This window comes from Epinephelus lanceolatus, chromosome 4 (genome assembly GCF_041903045.1).
Source record: "Epinephelus lanceolatus isolate andai-2023 chromosome 4, ASM4190304v1, whole genome shotgun sequence".
Classification (NCBI taxonomy): Eukaryota; Metazoa; Chordata; class Actinopteri; order Perciformes; family Serranidae; genus Epinephelus; species Epinephelus lanceolatus.
The window spans coordinates 25,012,970-25,036,985 of NC_135737.1; the positions used below are offsets into that span (position 1 = coordinate 25,012,970).

The 24,016-nt window shown below is 41.6% G+C and overlaps 1 protein-coding gene across 3 annotated transcripts in view; it reads right to left on the reverse strand.

Moving 5' to 3' along the window:
• Window positions 1–24,016, reverse strand: part of LOC117259716 (syntaxin-1A-like) — a 96,205-nt gene that overhangs the window by 38,719 nt on the left and 33,470 nt on the right. For all 3 annotated transcript variants that reach the window (XM_033631352.2, XM_033631353.2, XM_078167079.1), the window contains exon 3: window positions 16,609–16,708. In XM_033631352.2, coding sequence (XP_033487243.1) covers window positions 16,609–16,708 — 100 coding nt within the window. The remainder of the gene's footprint in view (window positions 1–16,608; window positions 16,709–24,016) is intronic.

Sequence of the window (24,016 nt, forward strand, 5' to 3'; positions counted from 1 at the left end):
CAATACTTGGATTTGTGCATTTTCATAAAAAAAATAATTAAATTAACATTTTGGATAAAAAGCTGTCTGTTGTTTTTTGTCAGTCATTTTTAAGTACAAAATCTATTTCACGTTAACATTTTTGGTTTTTTTTTCTCATTTCCTCATGTCAGTTTGAATTGTATAAATGAAAATAATAATAATAATAATAATAATAATAATAATAATAACAGCAACAATAATAACAATAATGAAAATAATATTCTCTTTGAGGTATAGCACAACACGTTGCCTTGCTCAGTGATCGCTCAGTGTTCTGCTGTCTGCTTCTTCTTTGTGGTCATCTTGTCCGCGTGTCACTGTGACCATTGTGGAGATCCCATTTCGTCCCATTAATCTTGTTTACTTCTTCGTCCAAATCAGATTCAGGATGTTGATCAAAACAGGAATTGTCGGAGTCTGAGTCCATCAGCATCTCCACTGCTTTGAACGACATCTTCTTCCAGTTTCCAGCGGATCTTCCTCTTCATTTGTTTTTCTGGACATGGCAGTGCTTTTCTATTTCACAAGATGTGTAACAGCAACCCCTATCTGGAATTGCTGGAATATCTCGTTAATGGTGGGGAAGTGTTCTGTCATAAATGACAGAAAATCTTGGCAATGGCGGGGAAAATGTTAAATAAACAGTAGTTTAAGTGTGAATAGAGCACATTTATTTCAACCAAACCAGAGTTGGAGATTGTTGTAACAGTGAAATGTCAAACCAAGACAGGTTTTGTGAGTTTCATTTTATTTTTGTTGACTTTGAATGAAGTGTGTTTTACAATGATAAAATTACTGTATATCTAAATTTGGTGGATTTGGTGATGGCAATTTTAGGGCTGTTTCTGCTTAAACAAATCTTTTTTTTACTCTTAACAAAAAGGTCTATCTCTGTAGGGATCTAATGCGGTCTAGATTGAAAAACACCAAAGTAATCCTGTAAATTTAGAAACGGTACTTTGGTTATTTACAAAACTAACTTCTTTTACATCCAAATAAATTACATCAAATTAAAACACATAATTGAGAAAACACTTAAAAAAGGTAAAATAATGCATCTCTTGACAAAAGGCAACAAAAGCTACAGAGTTGCGCCTGTTCTGTATGACATCTATCGCACGTCCGTCCGTCCTGGAAGAGGGATCCCTCCTCAGTTGCTCTTCCTGAGGTTTCTACCGTTTTTTTTTCCCAGTTAAAGGTTTTTTTGGGGGAGTTTTTCCTTATCCACTGTGAGGGTCCAAAGGACAGAGGGATGTCGTATGCTGTAAAGCCCTGTGAGGCAAATTGTGATTTGTGATATTGGGCTATATAAATAAAATTGATTGATTGACTAATTGATAATTTCAGTAACCAGTTCCATTTGATTTTCAGTACACCAATCATGACACATCATCAGGTACACAAACTGATTTGCCACTGATAGCTAGCAAATGTTCCCCTGGATGCAGTGATGCAAAATTGTTTTTTGAAACTGAAAAGTGATGTGGAAGGCCACCATGTGCCAGTAAAAGCTTCAAGTATGTGGAGAGGAGATATGACCCTGAATACACTGAATTTGGATTCATAATGGAAGCCAGTGATGCTGAGCTGAAAGTGGTGAAATCCTGTAAAATGAAGCGCCAAAACCATTGAGGCTCAGGAGTCACTTAAACACAAAACACCCGCGATGTGTTGGGAAGCCAAATTAATATTTCCTCAGGCAGAATAGAAAGTCATCACAACATTAACAGCTGACAGTGGCATAACACATATTTACAGCCCAGTTTATTTCTTTCTCCTTTTTATTTGGCCATAGTATGTTTTTTTATTTCTATCATTTATTTGGGAAGGTGGTTCGAGGAAACTTTTACCTTTACCAAAAGATTGAGAATCCTTGAACTAATTTATTGTTTGTCTTGGTCTTTTTTTGTTTGTTGTGTATTTGACAATAAAAAACAAAACTATAGAACACCATAAGACTTCCTCTTAATGCAACAAAAGCACTCAAAACTAGGACAAATTGTAGTTACATGAATGCATCTTCAACCACCAGAGCACTGGGACATTTTTGTATGTCACTATTCCCATGGCAATATACTGGGAACAGATTCAATTTCAGCATGTTTGGCATGACAAAATCAAACCAGAGTGGCAGAAACAATGCAAAGAAACAAAGCAGACCAAACAGGCACATGCTCATTGAACATTACCCAATTTCAAACAGCTCAATATCACATCTGGTGTGCCGAACACCTTTAACCCCCCTTGATATATGCTCTTATGAAGGTCTAATAAACCAAAAGCTCAACAGTAAAGTGAAACACTGTATAGATGTAAGTGTGCAGAAATCCTTTCTACCAGTTTAAACACCTTTAACCCAAAAGGGCGCCAACTCATACTGTACTAGTGTTTGTTTGACGTCATGTTGTCAGTCTCTGAAAATACAACAGATCTGATTTCACTTGCTCTATACTGCCCACCTTAGTGTCTGTTGATCAGGATGGAAGCTGCATAACTTAGTAGCACTGAGATTTACTAAAAGATAAACATCCTGGAAATCCTGGCCAATTCTTCTCTGCATTAAGCTACAATCCTACATCAGCTTTAGTTCGACAGTGGCAGCATTTATCCACTTGTATAAGAACGGCATCCAGGTTTCTTCTTGACTGTCACAATCAGCAGTCTGTCTTTCACAATGATAAAACTGATCCTATTATTATAGTGACACTGTGTGTGTGTGTGTGTGTGTGTGTGTGTGTGTGTCAGTCTGATGTCAGGGTACCAAGACACAAGACACCAAAGCCACTTCTGTTTCCTGCGCTTTAACTCAGGGTCAATTGCTGCCACTCGAATCTCTAACTTGCAGCCATTTATCTTTTCTCTCCATCTTGCAGCCTCGTTGTGTCTCTCTCTGCTCTCTCTGTAAATATATTACCAGTCCTTTGTGTGTTTATTGATCGTCTAGAGTCCAGTTGTCTGATGTTTCGGAGAGACAGCATGTGAGCTCATCCCTCAAACATTACTGATATTTGCCTTACTGCAGGAATACAGGATGAACTCAGGTAATGACAAACTGACGGCACAGATAAAGTTGAACCACTACGCTAGATCCAACACACTTGTTCATCTGTAGCTTTCCAGTCTGACAGCTGTCGCATGGATTTTCTAAAATCAATAAAGAGTGGTACTATTTAAAAAGCCTGTTACAGACTTTTCTTTATTCCACAATGACCCCACAATGCAGTATAAGGACACATTTGAAAACAAATGAAACAAAAAATAAGTGTAACAAGTGGAGAGTGCAGCCCAGTCGCCAGAGGAAAATGTTGGCATTGTAATTTTCTGCAAACCACAAACATGTTACAGCACATTTGCACATTTCACACATATTAAATTGTTTATATCGATGCCTGCCATGCTGCAAACAACTGCCGACCACTGTTCGAGACCAACAAACAACAAAACCAGTTGTGATTTAGCAAGTCATTGTTTTGTTTCCAGCAGCTGTGAGTATTTTTTAGTAAAGTATTATTAGCAAAGTAATAGTTTGTATGTTATCCTACAAAAATGCACAAACATGAAGAGAATTAGTGTCCCACAAATGACTGGACAAACTTAACATAAAATAAAACACTTAATGTAAAGTTACGGAGGCAGGCATGTAAAGTTACTGTGGTTAGGTTTAGAGAAAGAAACATGGTGATGACATACTTTAAATTGACTCAGTGTTCCTCAGTTCCTTCAAACACCAGTCTCCTGGGAAAAGTCTCAGGGGGGAGTTCTGTGTTTTATCATCATCCACAGCCCCAGCCTCCAATCATCTGGGACTGCTTCATTATTTACTCTTAACCACCGTCAGCACATTGGTCACATGATCACAGCCTTCCCATATATGTGGATATTACACACATTAGTGGCTTATGATTATATGGGATATGAACAAATTCTGGTGCGTTAATTTTCGTAGGAAAACGTACTAACAGTGCATGAAAACAGCTTGTTTTTACGGACCCATTGCTTTGTTTTGAGTGGCTTTTTAGGCACGAAAAGTGGTTGTTTTTTGCTGAGACATACTTCTTTTCTGGCCGAGATAGCAGCACCTTTTTTTGTTTCTGCGACATCCCTTCTTTTCCTGTCAGGATAGTGGCACAGACTGTACAAATGATGGATGCAACTACCATTGATACCACCCATTGGTGTGTGGACTCCTGTTTTGAAGCCTCGAGTTCTGCATTTTGACCGTTGCAATCTTGGGCTTTTTTGGAGCCAGAAGTGACTATATTTGGGTGAGAGGCTGGCACTGCGGAGGAGCGAGGGGTGGATCTGACTGAGAAACCGAGGACACTATCGGCAGACAGCCTGTCACTCAAAGCGTTCCTGCCCTTAATTCTGTGTAACTTTAACCCTTAATAAAATGTAAACGAGTGAAAAATATTCACCCCCCTGTGCAGCTGCCATAAAGGGTGATATTAACTATAGAGACCAAAGCCGTTTGTTGTCCCAGGTTGTAATGTTTGAAATATGTATGTTTCTGCTGTAAAGATGAGCATTCTAACATGGGCTTCAATGGGGTTTGACTGGCAACTGGAGCCTGCTTCAAGTGTACAGTCAAAGAACTACAGTTTTTTGGCAATTCTGTGTTGCCGTAATTTGTCGGCCCCCAAACTGGGTATTTTTGGCCAAAATATGATCTTTTCCGAACCATAACCAAGTAGTTTTTGTGTCTAAACCCAACCCCACGTTAACCATGTCATTAAGACGAAAAGTTTCGATGTATCTGCCAAATAATAACGTGCAAGTGTAACAAATCTGTGTTTTGCTGAAACATACAATGCCAACATTTTTTCTGGCCATACTGGGTTGACACAGTGACACATGTTGGTCAGTAACAGCCTAATACGATACAAAAAAGACAGAAATGATAAGTAAATAAATAAGGATACCCAAAAAAGCAAACAAGCATGCTTAAGTAAATATCCAGTAGACACTGTTACAGGAGTTCTCCACTGGTGGAGCACTCATTCAATGATTATTAAACAGAACATTAATCTAACCCTCTCCATGCCAATCCTATAAATCTATATCCTTAAGCCTGAGATCCTGTGTTGTATTGTGGATGCCATACTAAGGAAAGCCACATTCATCAATACATTTTCTACCCTTAGAAATCCATTTAGACTAATGTCTACCATGGTCACAGTTTCTGCAGCACATAAAACACAGTATATGATATCTTTTGTGGGGCACCACTCAAGAGCAGATTTGGGTGTTGTACCTGATTAAATCTCTGCTGACAATCCCTTTCTTTTCTCTAACAACCTCCCTTTCTCTTGCAACACCTTCCAAGACAGTGTAACAGGGTTACTGTGAGTGTTACTGTCACTCTGAAACGTAACACTTGACATTTCAATCTAGATTAAAGCACTATCACCACGCGCCTCTCATTGACCGCTGGCTCAGGAGTCAAGAGGATAGAGGGCAGTTAAACTGATTTATTTTACCAGCTTTGACCTTCATTATGTGCATAGATCTGTGTGTGTGTGTGTGTGTGTGTGTGTGTGTGTGTGTGTGTGTGTGTTTTCTTAGCCTTGGCTTTGACCGTCCACATTGTATTAACCTCACTTTAAGAGGGATATTGCTATTCCACAGTATAAAGCAATGTCCTTAATGGCAATAACACTACATCAGCTTGGACAATATGAGGGAGATGTAAGAAAATATGAAACAGAGACAGATGAAAGAGAGACACAAAGAAAAAATGACTGAGGAAGAACAAAAGGAATACAGAGAGATGGAGGAACTTACACAACACTTTCAGATTTTGGTTGAGGGTGGAGGAGCTTTGGCGAACAGCACTCCGAGGGTGGGAACACACTCAGCCAAAAACTGATGCTAGAAATAGTAACACTCACAGGCTGCAATTAAAACAAGCATCTCCAGAGCTGTGAGTTGAGGACTTTTAAGAGTCAGAGGAAAGATGCTCTTTAGAGACTGGAGGCTGGAGATGTCAGAGGGAGCAAGCACTAAGTGGTTGGAAAAACAGACTGAGAAATGTTGTTAAATAAACTCTCAAGTATCAGTGTCAGGGAGCAGATTCTCTGCATCTAATTAAAATGGAAGCTTAAGTACATTTTTCAGTAGCATGGTGACAGTTCAAAATTCAAACTGTGAATTTTGTACTTCTATAGTGTGTGTGAGGTGTATAATTAGAACTGCATCACCCATAATATACATAATTTGTCCTCCTAATACATTAAAAGTTAACACTCCCTCCCTCTCTGACTTGGTTTACAAAAGATCCATGTTTTCTGGTCCAGAGCAAATATGCAAAATTTAAAAATGGAGTTGAACAAACGAAAGCAAATTAACATTTAATTCCTCTTCTTTGTGTGACAAGTCCAGATTGAGTTGCTCAGTTTACACTAATTTGTGGACTAATTTTCTAGCAGTTCAGCAGCTGGACTTTGATCCAACACTCTGCAGCCAGACATCTAAATCTTAAGTCCCTCTATTGCTCTTCTCTTAGGTTTACATTGATTTTCTCATCCTCTAAGTAGTATAGACAGCATTACAAGGTATTACTCCAGGCTGCTTGTCTAACATGGTTTTAATGTACAGACCAGGAAGGCACATTAGATGCATTGGGATCAAAGTTTCATGACCACTGCTCAAATTTCCTCCCATAGTCTAAAGACAAACATGTCAGGCTAATTGGAGACTATAAAATTGCCCGTAGGTGTTCTTGCAAGTATAAACTGTTGTCACGTACATGTGTCAGATGTCATGCATGGATGGATTATCTTCTTTTATATGATTAATTTACTGGAAATGTAGACACAGTACTTTTTGAGAAGTAGGTTGAATTAATTTTAGCTCAAAGATGGTATTGTTGGGCTGCTGTTTAGCTTCTTCTAATGAATAATACCCAGTTGTTTGTGAAGTTACACCATGAACTAGACTGTAGTAGGATAAAACCCATATGCCAGCACTTTTGCCTTTCCCTTAATTGCATTTATAACAATACATTTTCTGGCTTTGACTTTTTTTACTACCCTTCCAGAAAGACAATGTACGTTTGGACTAGGGATGCGTGCGATTATCCGTCAACGATTAAATGTCTGCCCCCTTGCTAGTCGTCACCATAAATATTGGTCGGTTAATCCAATTAATGTTTTATTTATATGCAAGGCTGCTTAACTGCCATGCAGCCGCCCGCCACTGGTGGGGGCTACAGAGCCATCAGACAGCAGTCCCCCTTCCCGCGGTAATGCTCAAGTAAACTGGAGTTTTAAAACAGCACGGTAGGAAATAACAGAGATGTCCTCTCACAAAACCAGCGTGGTTTGGCAGTACTTTGATCTAGAAAATAAAAACAAGGTAGCATGTAGGCTTTGTCAGAAAAAAAAACTGCTGTACAATCACTTGACTGGAGCAATGCGCAACCACATTCAACATGTGCATTTGGATGTTAACCTGCACAGAACCTAACAAAAAATAGTGCTAAATTTTGACTGTTTTCTGAGTGTTTTCCTCTTTATAGACTAGTCGAATAGTCTTGATTAAAATTTTTGTTAAGTCGACAGGGAAATTAGTCGCCAGGAGCATCCCTAATTTTAACAACTATGGAGAACTGTCTGAAGGTGCAAAAACTGTCTGTGCGTTCCAATACCCATACTAACATACTATATAGTGTGCCAGAAAAAGATTTAGTATGTCCCAATACATAGTATTTGAAATGCAGTATGCCAAAAATACCAGGATGTTCTACTACATCCTGTCCGATTTTGCAGTATGCAAGCCAGCATGCTTTTCTGGCTATTCTGACCCACAATCCTCTGCACAGCAGACAATACATCACATTGACTGAGCCACAGACAGATGACAGCTTAACAATTGATTGACAGCTGATTGACAGCTGTCAGAAGTCACAATGCCAGATCACACCTCATTCAAGTGATTGATGACCAGTCCAATAGTAATAATAGGAATGATTGTTTGAGTGAACAAAATAATCATAAATATTACAAACAACAACAGGACATGACTATAAAAATAACAGTGACAGAGAACTGCAGATGTAATTTCACTGTTGTAAATATAATATGTTCGAATCTACAATCTATGCAGTTATAACTTTAAAGATAAACTACAAAGTAACAACAGCAGAGCTCCCTGGGTTGATCTCTGTCTCTGGAGAACTCTGTAATTGGCGTTTGTTTGATCTCTATGGTAACGCATATAAAATAAAGAGGGTCAAAGTTCAGGGTGTAATATTATGAGAAAGTAGTATGTCCTGATTGTGTGCATACTGCACTATGTACTTTTTGATGGCAGCTGCAGTTCCTACTAGAAGTAAAAGGAAAAAGTATTTGATTCGGAATGACAAGAATATTTTTTTTCCAAGTGTCATACACCCAGCTCACCGGGATTTACAAGACACTACTTACAATACTCACAGAGGCAAGGATCTACTGAAGGTAAGAAAGCAAGCACGTGATAATGTATCCATACATGTCAAAACTACACAAACTTAGAGCCTATTAACACTTGGTATTAACAGGCATCTTGGGTGATCCGATCAAAAGTGAACAGCTCTGTGTCTGTCTGTTCATACCTGGCAGAAGAATGAATCTCCACATGGGTCTTGAGTGACCACTTGTTATTCTCTTTTTCCCATTATATATGCAAATAAACACGTGAATCATTCCAACCAAACATTAGTCAACCAGAAAGGTCATTAGTTGGCAAGATTTCATTGGTCGCTTAGTTGCAGAGCAAAAAAACAAACAAAAAACAAAACAAAACATGAAACTCTATCAGGAGCTGCACCTTGTCAAAATAAATCAAAACCTGTATGACTGGACCATGTGGGAACTCAATTTGAAAGGACAGACACAGGAAGAGGCCACGCTCATCAGTCAGACAGGAGACACGTTACAAACCAATCACAGCCGACAGATATCTTTCCCTTCTATAAATATCAGTCTGTGATCAATACGGAAAGTTGATCATGTTGGTGCAGGGCTACCCAGAGCTTTACATCTGTGCCACAGACGACAGGCCTACATACTTAAAAACAGCGCCTGGAAGAAGATCAGCTCTGCACTCAGCATTTCAGGTACATTGGCTGTATGATGCTTGTTAAGGTTGCTCAGCAACCTCAGAGGCGACCTGCTGCCACAGTCTTGAAAGCTGGCACAAGAAAAGGCACAACAGTAGCTCACAGTGCCCGACCTCATGTTTTCCAGGCAGTTAAAGACGCAGCATATGTACAGCCCCTAATTTCTAGGGCTGGTACCTGCAGTTATTCCACAGGCTAGTTAATAACATGTTGGGCAGGAAATCCAAAGTGTGGGATCATTTTGAGAAGGTGAAGGACGAACCCAAGGTGATATGTAAACTCATCTTCATTGGTCGACTACAAACATGACGTATCATCTGAAACATGTTAGTAGCTACATGCCCATTAGCCACTTAGCACAATCATTACTGCTTTGCCGACAGCGTCATTAACAGGCGGCTCGCTCAGTGTGTGACGTGCACTTGTAGATAAGATATAGGCCTATATTAATGAAGGGTCATTAGTACGGTTTTGTATTTCTCTGTAATGTAGCACAGTGTTAACAACGTTACTGATACTATTCTTTCTCACACCTTCAACTCAAACCATTGTGTTGCCCCACCCAAAATACATTAATCAATAATTAAATTAACATCTAAAAACTTGCTAGCCAGCGCACGTTGAGGTGACCAGATGAGAGCAGCTCCAGAGACAGTCCTTCAGCTCTGCTTCTGTGTAACAGCACCAATAGGAAGTTTGCCTATCCATCAGGGAGTGGGATAACCAAGAATGTCAGCTGAGTAGGCAGTCCCTAAATGCGGCCCAGGACACATTAGCGTTCACACTGCTGAAAGAACGTGGCCACATGCAGCCCAGACCCCCTGTGGTCTCTGCGATCACATCTCAAGGTGCATTGAGGACATATTTTGTGCATTCACACCTGTACTGACAGTTTTCCACTTGTGATCACATCACCCAGCACGTAAACACCAGGTGTAAACAGGGCCTTAAACCACTACAAACACATAAGCCAAACACCTAATATGTGAGTATGCAGTGTAGTCTGCATTTATCTGTCATGTCAAATATATTGGGATGTCTGGCATGGGATGTTAGTGAGAAAAATTCACTGCCTACTGTCTTTATCTTTGGCAACTGCTATCTGATACAACACTGAACTAAAAGTGTTGACAGCAGAAAAAAAATGTGACAAGTTTACCACAGGAAGCATCTAAAAGCAACATTGTCTCAGTGTCCAATACTCTAATGATTAAAAAAGTTCTCTTAAAGGTTTTAATACCTCCACCCTGCCAAACATCATATTTCATTTCAAATCAACCTCACTCTGAAGGAAAGGTGAGCGATCATCACTAACTTTTAGCCTTTCATTATGAAATCTTCCAAGTACAGTCTCATCGATCAAAATGAGGAGAAGCAGCGCTGCACGAGGCCAACGAACAAAACGAGAAAACAAAACAAATAATGCAATTATTCAATGGGCAACGTGAATTCAATCATGCTTCTAAATATAAGATGCATTTGTGTTCTCCCTTCCTGCATTACAGGAATTTGCTCATGAGGGAACACAGGTTCAATACCCATTATGACCTGACGGCTATTACCTAATCTATCATCGTTATTGTACCTACCACTGTACACAGATGCTGAGCGCAGCCCACATGAACACACAAAGCCTTAACACCCACCATGTAGAAACAAGCGTGGACAGATACACACACACACAAACACGCACACACACACACACTATATACTGCAATTCCCTAGTGGACATTTCCTATGCTTCATTTAGGGGGTGGGTAAACTGTCATATGGGATGATGTGTACTGCAGGGGCGAAGGTAATATTACACAGAGGCGGCTGCATGTGTGTCAGTGTGCGCACGTGTGTGTGTGTTTATTAATACGGGCTCCACTAGTTGGCTTGAGTTAACCCCTCGGAGATCACCAGAAAACATTTCAGTCAACAAACACAAAAGCTCCCCGAGCGGAGGGGGAGGAAGAAGTGGAGGAGGAGAGGGGGGGCGAGGTCGGAGTTGTGAAGATGGCCAGGTGGGTGGTGGCTGGGGAGATGTGATGTGATTATGAAACTGATAAACCGTGACAGAAACAGAAGGTTTACCGCCGCACAATGTTACACTGTGTTGTAAAGGACCTCTACTGAAAAAAGTAAAGGTGTGACGCAGCAATCACTCTCACTATCACACACTCAAAGTCTCAGCACCTATTTTCAGAGGAAGAGTGAGAAGAGGAGGATTTAGATGAGAAACTACTTTAGGGGAAACACTTGTGTTAGAGGAGGAACAGAGTAGGAGACTCATTCTCATCAGGAAGGAGATGAAGAGCAGGCCCTCTCACCACAAGGGAGAACATAAAAAGAAAACCAGCAAAGACTCTATGTTGCAAAAATACTGACTGAAAAAGCTTCATCATCAAAATAATGTGAGGCCACACTGGCCTTTTATCATCCATGTATCTAGAGGCTGGAGCCCCTAGAAGGAAGCTTCCTAAGCTGCTCTGATCCTAAGAGACTCAGTTGCCCAGCGACCCCGAGTCTCAGCTGCCTAGCAACCCAGTCGGCGGAGTCTGGTCCCAGCCAGCATCTAGCCTGTTCCTGAGTCAGGGGTCTTGGCCCATGTCAAGCCGGTTTCTGCATCAGGGGTCCGAGCCAACACCTGGGACAGCTGGGACACCCAACGCAGAAACAGGAACAGGAACTCTTGTTGGTTTGGCGCTATATAGATAAAACTGACTTGACTCAAAGCGAAATATAAAAATCTTTGATAACCACCTTACGTTGCCTCAGTGTCCCTACTGACAATGTGAATACAAACACAAAAAAGTACATAGTTCTATGGGGAGCTCCCCAGTGGGCAGTTTCTTCTTAGGAAGTCAGTACTGTTTGGTCTGAAAACACATATTAACACAAATGGGCAAACAACACACTTCATTGTTCTTATTGTTTTATCACCAACCATATCTTATATGAATTATACTCATTTATATACTAATTTTCAATGGCTAAGACGTTTTGGAGGAAACCACAGACTGTAAAAAATAATGGATGCAGCTACCACGACATCACCCATTGGTTTTCAGACTCCTGTTTTGAAGCCTCGAGTTTGGCATTTCAGCTGTCACCATCTTGGCTTTTTGAGTGACCATGTTGGGGCGAGAGGTTGGTGCAGTGGAGGAGCGCAGGGTGGATCTGACTGAAAAGCCATGGACGCTGTCAGAAGACAGCCTGTCACTCAAAGCAGCCCGCCCTTAACTATACTGTGAGTTATATAAAACTTCTTCTGTCGTGCTGTTCTCATGAAGGGGGAAACTAGCTATTAAGACCAAAACTAAGATGTGTTTATCTCTGCTGTAAGGTCAAGCGTTTTAACATGGGGGTCTATGGGGACTGAGTCGCCTCCAGAGCTGGCCTCAGCTGGCCATTAGACGAACTGCAGCTTTTTAAAACCTACGTATTGGCTTCATTATTCAGCTCGGGAGGTTGCTGCTTGGAGGAAATGTAACTGCTGCATGGCCACCAATTTTAAGCACCACGTAAAAAGATGTAGTGAGGAGCTCAGGATGTTTGAGTGGACTCAATTGAGGCACACAATTCTGACATCAGAGACAGAAGTTTGCTTCCTGTCTGCTTAAGTCAGTGTTACTGTTTTGTAATTAAGTGAATTTGGGGCAATTCATTACCTCACTTCAACTGCACTGGATCTCTAGCGTTGGCAGCTGCATGGCTCTAGTGATGGCAGTGTTGGTTGGTTGGCCTATTTCTTGGCAGCAGATTAAAATATCACAACTACTGCAGGTATGCATTTGGGGCTTTTAGTGAAATATCCAGACAACTAATGGATAGACTGCCTTGACATTTGATACAGATATTCATGGTACCCAAAACATAACCCCCATTGAGATGGTTATCTCCTCACTTTTCCTCTACTTTGAGTTGCATAAAAATGTTAATCATGTTGTAGTTGTCAGTAGCAGATACTGTCAGGAAAAGTAATGAGAAACATTGACATTGACCTTCTTGCAGTCCTGCAGACACATTTAATATGATCATTTTTAAAAAAAATATATTTTTCTTTCTCACAATTTGGAAAGTCCAGTTCCCTGTGCACTACTACTGTTCTTGTTTACTGCTTGAAAAAAAAAAAAACAGTAATCTAAGCAGCATTATATTTCCAAACAAAATGCGTTAGGTGATTTTAATTAGCTGTATGTAACTTTGATTTGTAGAAGAAAGAGTTGTACACACACACACACACACACACACACACGCACACACAATATAAAATCTGCTGCTCAGGAGATAGAGGAGCATCCTTGATGAAGGTATTCAGACAATTCAATAGACAGACAGCAAAGAAGATGCTAACCTCCGTGTAATGAATGACCCTGACATTTACATCAGCTGCTGAATGATGTGCATTTATCAGGCAGATACATACATACACACACTTAGCATCGATTTCTGTCGCAAAGTTGAAGACCTGTGGAAGTATTCATATCATAAATGCAGCACCTTGCTTCGCAGCTGCTCCGCTCAGTATGTCTTCTGCACACCCCGGCTAGTTAGAGGGCTCATCTGATGCCTGCTGCTGCAAGCAGATCGATGCCTTTTCACATAGGACGTAGGGAATCAGGGAGAAGAAAAGGGATTGGGGGGTTGTTACTAGTGCGAGTAACATCTCCCTCCTGAGAGCGGAGGTCCAGATCAATGCCACAACATAAACAAGAAAGGAGGAGGTGTGAGTGGACAGAGATGGAGGAGAAGAAAGAGAGGAGAAAAGATGGATTGCAGCATCCAGCACAGACTGAACAAAAGTAAAGAGGAGAGTGGTTGAAATGGGCAAAGGTAAGAAGAAATTGAGATGGTGTTAACAGCAAAGAGGTAAAGACAGGACTAAAGAGTAATGGAAAGGGAGCAGAAAAGTGGAGAAAAATGGACAAACAAGAGTGTAAGAGATTTCACAGTGAGAGCCTAAAAGCTCTAAAGGACAGAGAGGGCTGATTGGTGGAAGAGGACAGCTCTCTTCAAGGCTCTCTGACTTCTATCATGGTCTCCATCAATGGGCAGGCTTTTTGCTTCTGTCACAAATTGTTTTTTATTTCCTCAGTTTCCTTTAAGGAATTGAGTCATCTTTCTTTCTTATGCTCAGTGTGATCTAACACTGCTGCTGTTAAAATGGTGATAACAGTAATTATTCTCCTTTTGCTTTCCATTAAGAGCTTTTCTGACGCATTACTGAGTCACTGCAGTATTAAACAGTTTTATCATTGCAGAGCGGTAGAATATAGGTGTGCAAAGGGATCGGTCCTGGCTTGGACGATAGAAGCTTCTTTGGTTGAATCAGTAATAATTTCATGATGAATCACATGGTAAAAACACGTGGGTGACAAATCAGAAGAAAAAATGACAGCAGCCATAATCCTTAAGGTTGATTTGATCATACCTGTGGTAACTGGGGGTAAGAATAACTTAATAATGAAGAGTTTTGTACGAAAAGACCTCATCTGCCGTAATGATGATGATGTTGGAGCGCTCTGTCTATCATGTTGCTCTAAAATCTCTAATAGGTTTTCAACTGAGTTGAGATCTGGGGGCATTTTCACATAGTTTTTGAACATAGACATAGCTGATTGACTTATGCCTACCATGCACTAGAAGACACTGAAAGACTTTTTAGAGACTAAAGTCTGACACCCTCTCACATCTAAAGACAATGTGAGTTTAGTCACACCCTGGATTTTGCAAAGACTGGGGATCTTGCAGGGTTACTTTTTGCAGGGCTACAACCAGATTTCTTTTGAGATGATCTCCCATCCTGCTTCAAGTGGAAAATATGAAGCCAAACTCCCTTTAAGAAATACGACATATTAACAATTCCTTATGTGTCTGCAAAAACACAGAGCTCTCAGCATTGTTGTCAATTCGGCATCAATGCAATCTATAAAGATAAATTGTATTTGTGCACAAACTTTATATTTTGGATTTTGTTGCTTCAACTTGCTCACAGCCTCCGCTGGATTGCTGCATTATTTTAGTGGGAGGAGACTGTGGGAACAAGAGGCAAACCATTTAAAAAAAAAAAAATCAACATTTTTTACTATAAGTGATCACTGGTTGAAGGAAAATAACACTGACATCACAAGCTATTAAAGTGCCCAAGGAGCACCTCTCCTGCAGATGCCAAGTTGTCAGCTGCCTGGAAGAAAAAGAAGCACCACCTGTCTTGTGACCACGATGCGATGATGACAGGGACAAAACCCAGAACAAGAGGCAGCTTCCAGTAACAAACGCTGACCACATCTGGCTGCATTTTATACCAAAATCTAAATAAAGACAAGTTACATGATGAGGTGCTACTGTGCCTCCTGAAAACACTGAGATCTCTGCTTTTAAAAACTTAAAGGAAAGTTGCACATACTGTAGGTGATTCTATGTTAATTTCTCACGTGTAATGTCAATCTTTGATGTCATAAGGAAGAGAGGAAGAGATGGAGAGACAGTGGGAGACTGGGTAATTTCATTAGCCTGGTTCCAGACCATAGACCCCGCCCACTCAACTGAGTAGGCTTGCATTACTGGTCTGGCATACTTCAATGAATTTGCGATTTATCTCGTCCAAACGATGGACGGACCAGTGAACACCGGGGGTCTAGTGATTAGCCAATCAGCGCCACGCTGATGTCAAGCTGTACGCCGGTGGGTAACTGGTGAGGATAGCAACAATGGCGACCGCTACAGATCCTACAGACCACATTAACGATGCTATCGAGGTATTTTGCCACTACTCGCGTTAATGGAGGACCAAATTAAGGAAGCTGCTAAACTGGATTTAACGGCGATGCAGCTGGGCGTGCAGGACGACAGAGACATTTTAAACGGGCAATGCGCGCTTGTTTTCAGCACCCCCGAGGCATGGATACTAATGACGTCAGATTCTGGGTGAGTCGTTGATCTCTACTGATTGGTTAGGGAAAAATCAAATTCCCTCCCCCTTGTAAATCGCCTTCAATGGAGGCCATGTCAGACTGAAGGTTCTGGGAGCTTCAGTCTGACACTCAGGCTATAATTTCATCTAACTGAGCAGGTTTCTGAAATGGTACTTTTCACTACTCAAGTTACCCCCATAAAATTACATAAAATTTTCAGTACTTTACCCACCGCCAGACAAAATCCCTTTGATATCCACCCTGAATCCACCCTTCTGCTGGGATACAGATAATTGTGATTTTTTCTGGATCAATGATATCCCAATCCTACTAAAAGGTTTTGAACAATACACGCTGAAGGTCTGATGCAGAACAAAACCAAATCTCGATTGATCTAATCTGATTACAGAATCCTTTTTTCTTTTTGAGCAACCCATTTTCAAGATTTGATCCAATTCGATCAGATACCAGCTACTCAAGTATGGTTTTAATCAAAATACAGCTTGTTAAACTTGTTCCACTGACAGAATTATGTTTGAGGGAATTAAACAAGCAAAAGAACACAGAAAAGACAAACAGCCTTACTCTCATCTGGGTTGGGTGAAGCCAGGATGGCACTGTGCTTCCTCTTCACCTCCTCAACTTTCTCTGCCAGAGAGTCGATAAAACCCCTGATCTCCTCCACCTGTCAAGACAGAGAGACAGCAGGAGAGAGACCAAAAGACACTTTAGATCTCCTCAGTGCCGAGACAGGAAGTACCAGTGATTAGCCTGAGTGATGTTGATAGATACCAAACGGAAGATGTCATTATCGTATTAGAAGCAGAGTGAAAGCAGAGTGAAGCAGGCTTAAGTGAAAGAACATACACATATAAAAAGGTTTTCATGTTTTTGTGGGCTCAATCATTTGTTCTCTGTAACTTTTTCAAGCACTGGAGCAGTCTCTGATGTATATGTGTGATGTCTGCAGACAAGACATGGTTGTATAAATCTATCAAATTATCATACACAAACATCCTAATTAATACAAATAGAGCCACATCCACGTCATTCAGATGAATGCTTTTTGAAATCGTTTTAGTCACCAACAACTGGCAGGAAAGGTGAATCACTATGTGCCGGAAAATTACTCTGATTTTCTTCTTGTGATTCTCAACTGCTCAGTAAGCCACCACTCACCTGAGTCTTTACAACGTGTTAAGTAGCTCTGAATATTAAAGTGTGAATGCGTGAATCAGGGCTTGGATGAGACGTTGCAGTGGAAAAAAAACAACTACAGAGCTGCACAAAAAGATGATGTGGCTACATGGCAAAAAACATTTGGATAACTGAACATTACATGCATGTTTGATTGTTGAGTATCTAATTACAAAACTGTGGGCGTTAATCTGCTGCAATAACAGCCTCCGTGCTTCCTGGAAGGCTTTCCATAAGATTTTGGAGCCAGGCTGCAGGGAGTTGCTCCCACTCAGCCACAAGAGCATTTACCGAGGTCGGCCAGTGATGTTGGGTGATAAAGTCAAGCTCATAGTCTGCGTTCATCCCAAAGGTGTTGGATGGGGTTGAGGTCAAGCCAGTCATGAAAGAGCCTTCCCCAAAATGTTGTCACAACGAATAAACTACCCTCCAAAATATGCTTGTATGCTTTAGTATCAAAAGGTAACAGAATTGGACACTGACTAGTAGGGTTGGGTCGGTATGAGGAAAAAAAGAAACGGTCCGGTTTTTGTGAGAAACCGCATCAAGTCGGTAATACTGGATTTTCGCCACTTGGTGGCGCAATTGACTCATTTAAAATAAAAAGAGTGACAGTAACACGTTGTTTCTTTTATTCCTTACAAATAAATTTTGCAGCTTACTGAATCAGTGCAAACAAGGGTTGCCTCCTTCGTCTGGCTCAAAGCCAAAGTGTTGCCATAGTGGCGCATTCTTTGATTTCTTTGAGACTAAATTGTCCGCCATTATTGACTCCCCAGGCTACAGTAGAGGCCCCGGCGCATGCGCACTCGCACCCCCTAGCTCAGTCCCCGCCCCACCCCCCACCCCCCCTCTCTCTCCTGCTCGCTATGCGCTTGGCGAAGAGGCAGACACAGGTGCTCACAGACTCAGGCGTACTATAAACAGAGTCGAGCGCAATTCCGCGTTGTAGTTTCCTGTAAAATGTCCCTGAAAAATCCCCGTGATGTGAAAAGCAGTCTTGTGTGACACTGGTGAGTGGAGCGGAGTCCGCGCGGTCGTGCTTTAGACGCACAGGGCTTGCGGACGTCTGCTTTTACCGGGCGGACCTCCGCAGAGTCCGCTCCGCCAACGTTCCGCCCAAGTATGCGGTCCGGTTGGTCTCAAAAAAAAAACCCCGGTCCAAGACGGAGTACCGAACCAAATTGGTATTACCAAGAACCAACCCAACCCTACTGACTAGTAGGTTCAGATTGCTGTTATCAGCACATCCCGCCCTTGGACTTATTTCACCTGTCTGCAGCTGTAACCCCATAATTCATTTATCGTTTATAAATATATAACCATGCACATACTGTCATTATCCTGGGTTTTTGTTTATGTTCTGTTATCTTGTGGACTTTGTTTTGGGGTTTTCTGTTTGAATTCTTCCTTGTTTCATGTTGATCATTTATGTTTAATCTGTTTCCCATTTTATTTTTGTAGATTCTCTCCTCATGTGTCATGTCTGATTTTACTTGCCTGATTTTACTTTCTATCACACCTGTCTTCATCAGTCTCATTTGTCCTTCCCTGTTCCCAGAGTCTTCCCTGCACACCTGTTCTGTATTAGTCTTGTTTGCTTCACCCTAGTGTTCTCCACCACACCCGTGTTGTCAGCCAATCCCCATTTACCACCCTTCCCTCCTGTCCACCTACACCAGCTGTGTCTGGTTCTAATGAGGAGGTTTTCTGTGTATATATATATACTGTGTGTTTCCCTTTGCCCCCTGTCAGTTCGTCTGTGTTTGTGGTGTCATTCCCTGCTCTACTGTCAGGAATCACTTCTGGAAAGGACCCAAATGCAGAGCAGTAGGCAACAAAAGACAAGCTTTGGTGAAGCTGGTTAAAAACATCCAAAAACAAGCAGGTGACTGTCCAAAAGAAAGAAGAATCAAAATTGAAGTGAAAACCAACTGTGATAACACAATGAAGTCAGGGAAGAAATCCAAAATGGAACACAAGAGACAAGGCAAGAAACAGAGCAGGGAACGACTGTAGTTATTGCACAAATCCCAACAATTATTACCACGTAGAAATAAAATATAGTCAGATTGTTGCTGTGAGAGTGCACTACTACTACAACTACAACTGCTCATTTTGTATATTGACTGAGAGTGAGAATGGCCTGGGAAAAAAACTATTCACGAGTCTGGTGGTCCGAGTTTTTAATGACCTGTAGCACCTGGCTCAGGTCAGGGGGTTGAGCGGGTGTTGGCCAGGGTGAGAGCAGTTTTTAACAGTGTTTTGAGCTCTGGAGAGGTAGCATGTGTTTGCAAAGTCTTGGAGTGAGGGAATAGGGCAGCCAGTACTTTTTTGGGCTGAGTTAATGACCCTCTGTAAAGCTTTTTTGTCCACTGCTGTGCAGCCAGCATACCAAACTGTGAGGCAGTATGTTTAAACACTCCAATGTGGAGCAGTAGAAGGTCACCAGTAGCTACCAAAGAGAGAGCAAAGAGCCACAGTACTTACGCGCACCACCATTATCTTTATTGTTATGCAGCTACATAGGAAGTCAGGTGATGTGACTTTATTATAAAGAGCAAGAAAGTCTACATAGTGAGCTGACTGGAATGGTGGATGGGTTAAACCAGTGGGTCCATTCTAAATGGACCGCAAGTGACTCGCCAACATGTCAAGTTTGTAAAAAACACACTTTATTTTGAAGTATAATGAATTTCTGGCGCAGAGCTTTTATTTGAAGTGCTGTTCCCTGCTGTAGAGTAAGTGACTAACGGAAAGCTATATGACAGAGATAGCAAACTACCTCAAAGACATGGCCAGATGCAAGTATGACGCTGAATACACTGAACTGTGTGGACCTTGAGGAAATGACTTAGGAGAAATCTGAAACCCCGTGGCTGGACCAGTTGGCAATAACTGGGTTAAACAAACACAGGATTTTCATCCGGGAGACCAGGGTTCATGTCCTGTTGTGTTAATTTAACTGTGATGTCTGACATATATGACTTTTGTCACATGACATATGTCACAGGACATACTTTAATGTCCTTTTAAGCCAAACCATGATGCTTTTCCTAACCTAACCACATTTATTGGTGCCTAAACCTGACAAAAATTAAACTGAAACCACAAAATGCCAATGACAACTGGCATTTAACACACTGATAACAGCATTCTGAACCCATCTGTCGGCAATAAAGTTAATAAACATATTTCTCAAAATGTTAAACTATTCCTGTGGGCACATCAATAATGTCAGGTCTCAGGACACCTTGACATTAGCTGTATCTCTTGCTCACACTGAACTTGGAAAACATGGCATCAAATACTATGCTGCAAACAAGGGAATGAGCTCCAAAAAAGTTATATTCTCTTGTTCTATTCAAACGTTTTAAAAGCTTGTACTTGTGTACTTGTAATCACATTTGTAATTGCTTTTCTGCTTGCTTTTATGTATAATGTGCGTCTGTCTGTGTTTAAACTGTATATTATTTTTTTCCATAGTTCTCTCTTGAAGAAAAAAAAAAAAAAAAAGATTCCTATCTCAAAGGGGCAACTTGTTTAAAAATAAAGGATTCAAAAAGATGCATTAAAGAAAACTGACCCTTGAGGTGCATCACATGCATTAACTGTACAGCACACCATCATCTGCTACCAAGATACAGGTTTGACATCCCTCGGCATCAGCTGTGTTGCCTCTGGCTCGGGTAACAGCTGGACAAGCAGCAGGTCACATCTGTCAGTGACTTCATCGATATCTACTTTCATCTCAGTCTGTCACCTTCCCCCGATCACTTTCTTACCCTCTACACCTGCTACACCTTCTCCCTTCATCCTTCTTTGCTGTGCATATCAGTGGTTTGACTTTTCCATTTGCAACCCCCACTTTCCTCTGTCACTCCTCACAGCTCTGCGCTCCCTCCATCCATACATTCTTGAGCTTTCCTCCCCTCAGCCTGGGTCATTATTCTCCCATTATCTCTTTAATTAGCTACTGATTATATCCACTTTTTTTAATAACAACATAATTGGCTCCGGAGACCACTGGGGAATCCAGAAGGCACACTGAGGTGAGTACAGAGTTAAATAAATCTAAGACAGACAGGTGGGGAGAGATGACAAAGTTAAAAAGTAAAAGTGAGACAAAAACACAGAGAGAAGAAAGCAGCAGAGACGGTAAGTGAGCAGAAGATGAAACCACTTTGAGCTGTCTTGGTTTAGAGACCATGTGTTAGTGAGTCACGGTGCGTCTCTCAGGTCTCATAAGACATCAGGCAAATTTTATTGGTGTGGGAGAAAAACCAATTTCAGACATGCAAAAACAAATAAACAGACACACCGACACTTGCCGATGTTAGAACTTCTTCTGAATCCTTGTATCCACCAAGACATTTGTCTCTATCTTGTACAAATTTCCTGTTAATCAGCCAAATCCTGCAGATGGTGATGCATTCACCAGCAAGAAAAAATTCTGCTTTCCTATTTTGTCATCTTATTTTAATCTTTACCTAAGTAACAGTCTAATTCTTATCTGGTAAGGAGAATGATTACAAGGCTTGGGGCCACAGTGAGTCTTGTCTTGCTTTTGCTCACTTCATTCTTGCATCATCTGATGAAGGATTTTGGGGGCATGAAATAAACTTTGCTACACTATGTAAGAAGAGCACAGACAAATGTGATGGTGTTAATATGCATGTGAGTATGACAAATACATAAAGATAAGGCTGATGATCTTTAAATCCCTTTCATTAACACTATACAATGACTCTTATTTATAAAAATTTACAGTGGGTAATGGACAAATCATGGACATAATGTTTTCTTTACCACAAACTTGGGTGTTTACAGTTGTATCTAAAGCCAGTGTTTGATTTGTCCATTCCAGACTACTGTAGAAACATGCCTCTGTTGATACAAACAGCTCACTCTCAGGTAACAAAAACATGATAATTCTCATTTTCAGGTGATTATAAATGAAAGAAAACATACTTCTTATATTATATTCCATTTCTGCCAACATATCCTCCTAAATCCTACACACCAGACGTTTAAAACATGCAACAGATACATGAGCTGTTGCAGCTTACTTTATGACAGCTTAAGTGTGGAGCCTCAGCGAAGCATCACATACTGCAGATTTACACATGCACACACTTCTGTCAAAGTTGCCAGAGTAAAGACAACTTACCAGCATACGGTGCAGATTCATTCTAACACATGCGAACTGAAGGCCAGGAAGTGTGGCTACAAACAGCTTGCATCAGATGTCATACCTCCTGTTGAGCAACATGGTAGAAGGTAAAGACGTCACAACGGCTACCATCTGGAGTGATTCAACCACTTCAAACTATTCACTTTAAAACTCAGTTTTAAACCACTCAGTTTGTGGTTGGAACAAATGAAGCTGATTAGATTTGATTAATGGATTTGATTAGAGGAGCAGCTGTCGCAGGGGCAAGTGAAAGCAAACTGCTGGACTGCAGGGTGCACAGTTTCCATGGGAATGCAGCCAGTTTCATCTGAAGAACTTTAGAAATGCCATGGACCATCCTTATGTGAGGACGGCCCCTCAAAGTTCATATCCTCAACAGACTAGGTGGATGGACCTGGGAGAGGGAATCCTCATCGTCCGATGAGGACCCACTTTTGTCGGAGGTCTCAGACGGATGTAAAGGCTCCTGGTTGGCACAACCAGCAGGCACTGACGTACTCCCTGGCTCATCAGGATGCCGCTGATAGAAGTCAGCAATGAGCTGAGGATCAAGGATGTGGCGGGCAAGGACCCAAGACCTTTCTTCAAGATCTCATCCCTCCCAGCTTTAACTTCACCGCCACCAAGTTGATGATGCTCTGGATTTCAAAGGGGAGCCAACTTCCTGGACTCCACCCTCAGAGCCACACTCTCTGACCAGCCTGATAGACCAGCACCTTGATGCAGTGACGACTGGCAGAGGCAGAGTACAGGTCAGCTAAGCAGAGAAATGCTGCTCAGGCTTGGGTCCAGTTTCAGTGGCAATGGCAGATAAAGGCCTGAACAGATGTGCAGGTGACCTCTCTCCCTTTTGCAAGGAAGAGGGGGGGCTGGAAGTCATAAGCTGCTTGGTCCCCTCAAGCCAGTGGTCCCACTCCTCTGATGCCAAATTGACCACCAGTAGCTCCCAATTCCCACTGTGATGGTTCTGCTCAGCAGGCAACAAGTGTGGGAGATAAAGACACAGGGACAGAGCATCTGATTGGCGGCTGCACGCTGTAACAGGACAGCCCCACCCCCATATATGATGCACTGACCTCAACAACAAACTGCGGTTCAGGGTCAGGTACTTAGAGAATGGGGGCAGACATAAAACGGGGTTTGAGGTTGTGGATGGTATCTTGGACGACATCAGCACAGTGAGGAGGGTGGCCATGGTGCTGTAGCTGCATATAAACTTCTGCTAAAAGTTGGTGAAACCCAGGAAGTGTTGCACCTCTTTGCCGGAGACAAGAACAGGCCAGGACGCGACTGCTGACTCTTTTTTAAGGTCCATCTGCATGTTCCCTTGGGCAATGATGTAGCCAAGAAGAAGACGAACTGGGTGTGGAACTCACACTCCTTGGCTTTCACTAAGAGGGAGTTCTCCAGGAGGCACTGCATTACGGTCTGTACATGGTGCAAATGCTCCTCTCGGTTCCTGGAGAAAATAAGAATGTCGTCCAGGAAGGTGAACACAAACTAATATAGCATGTCTCTCAGCACGTCATTAACCAGGGCCCGAAACATTGCAGGGGTGTTGGTCAGACCAAAGGGCATGACCAAATACGCGTGATAGCCTGT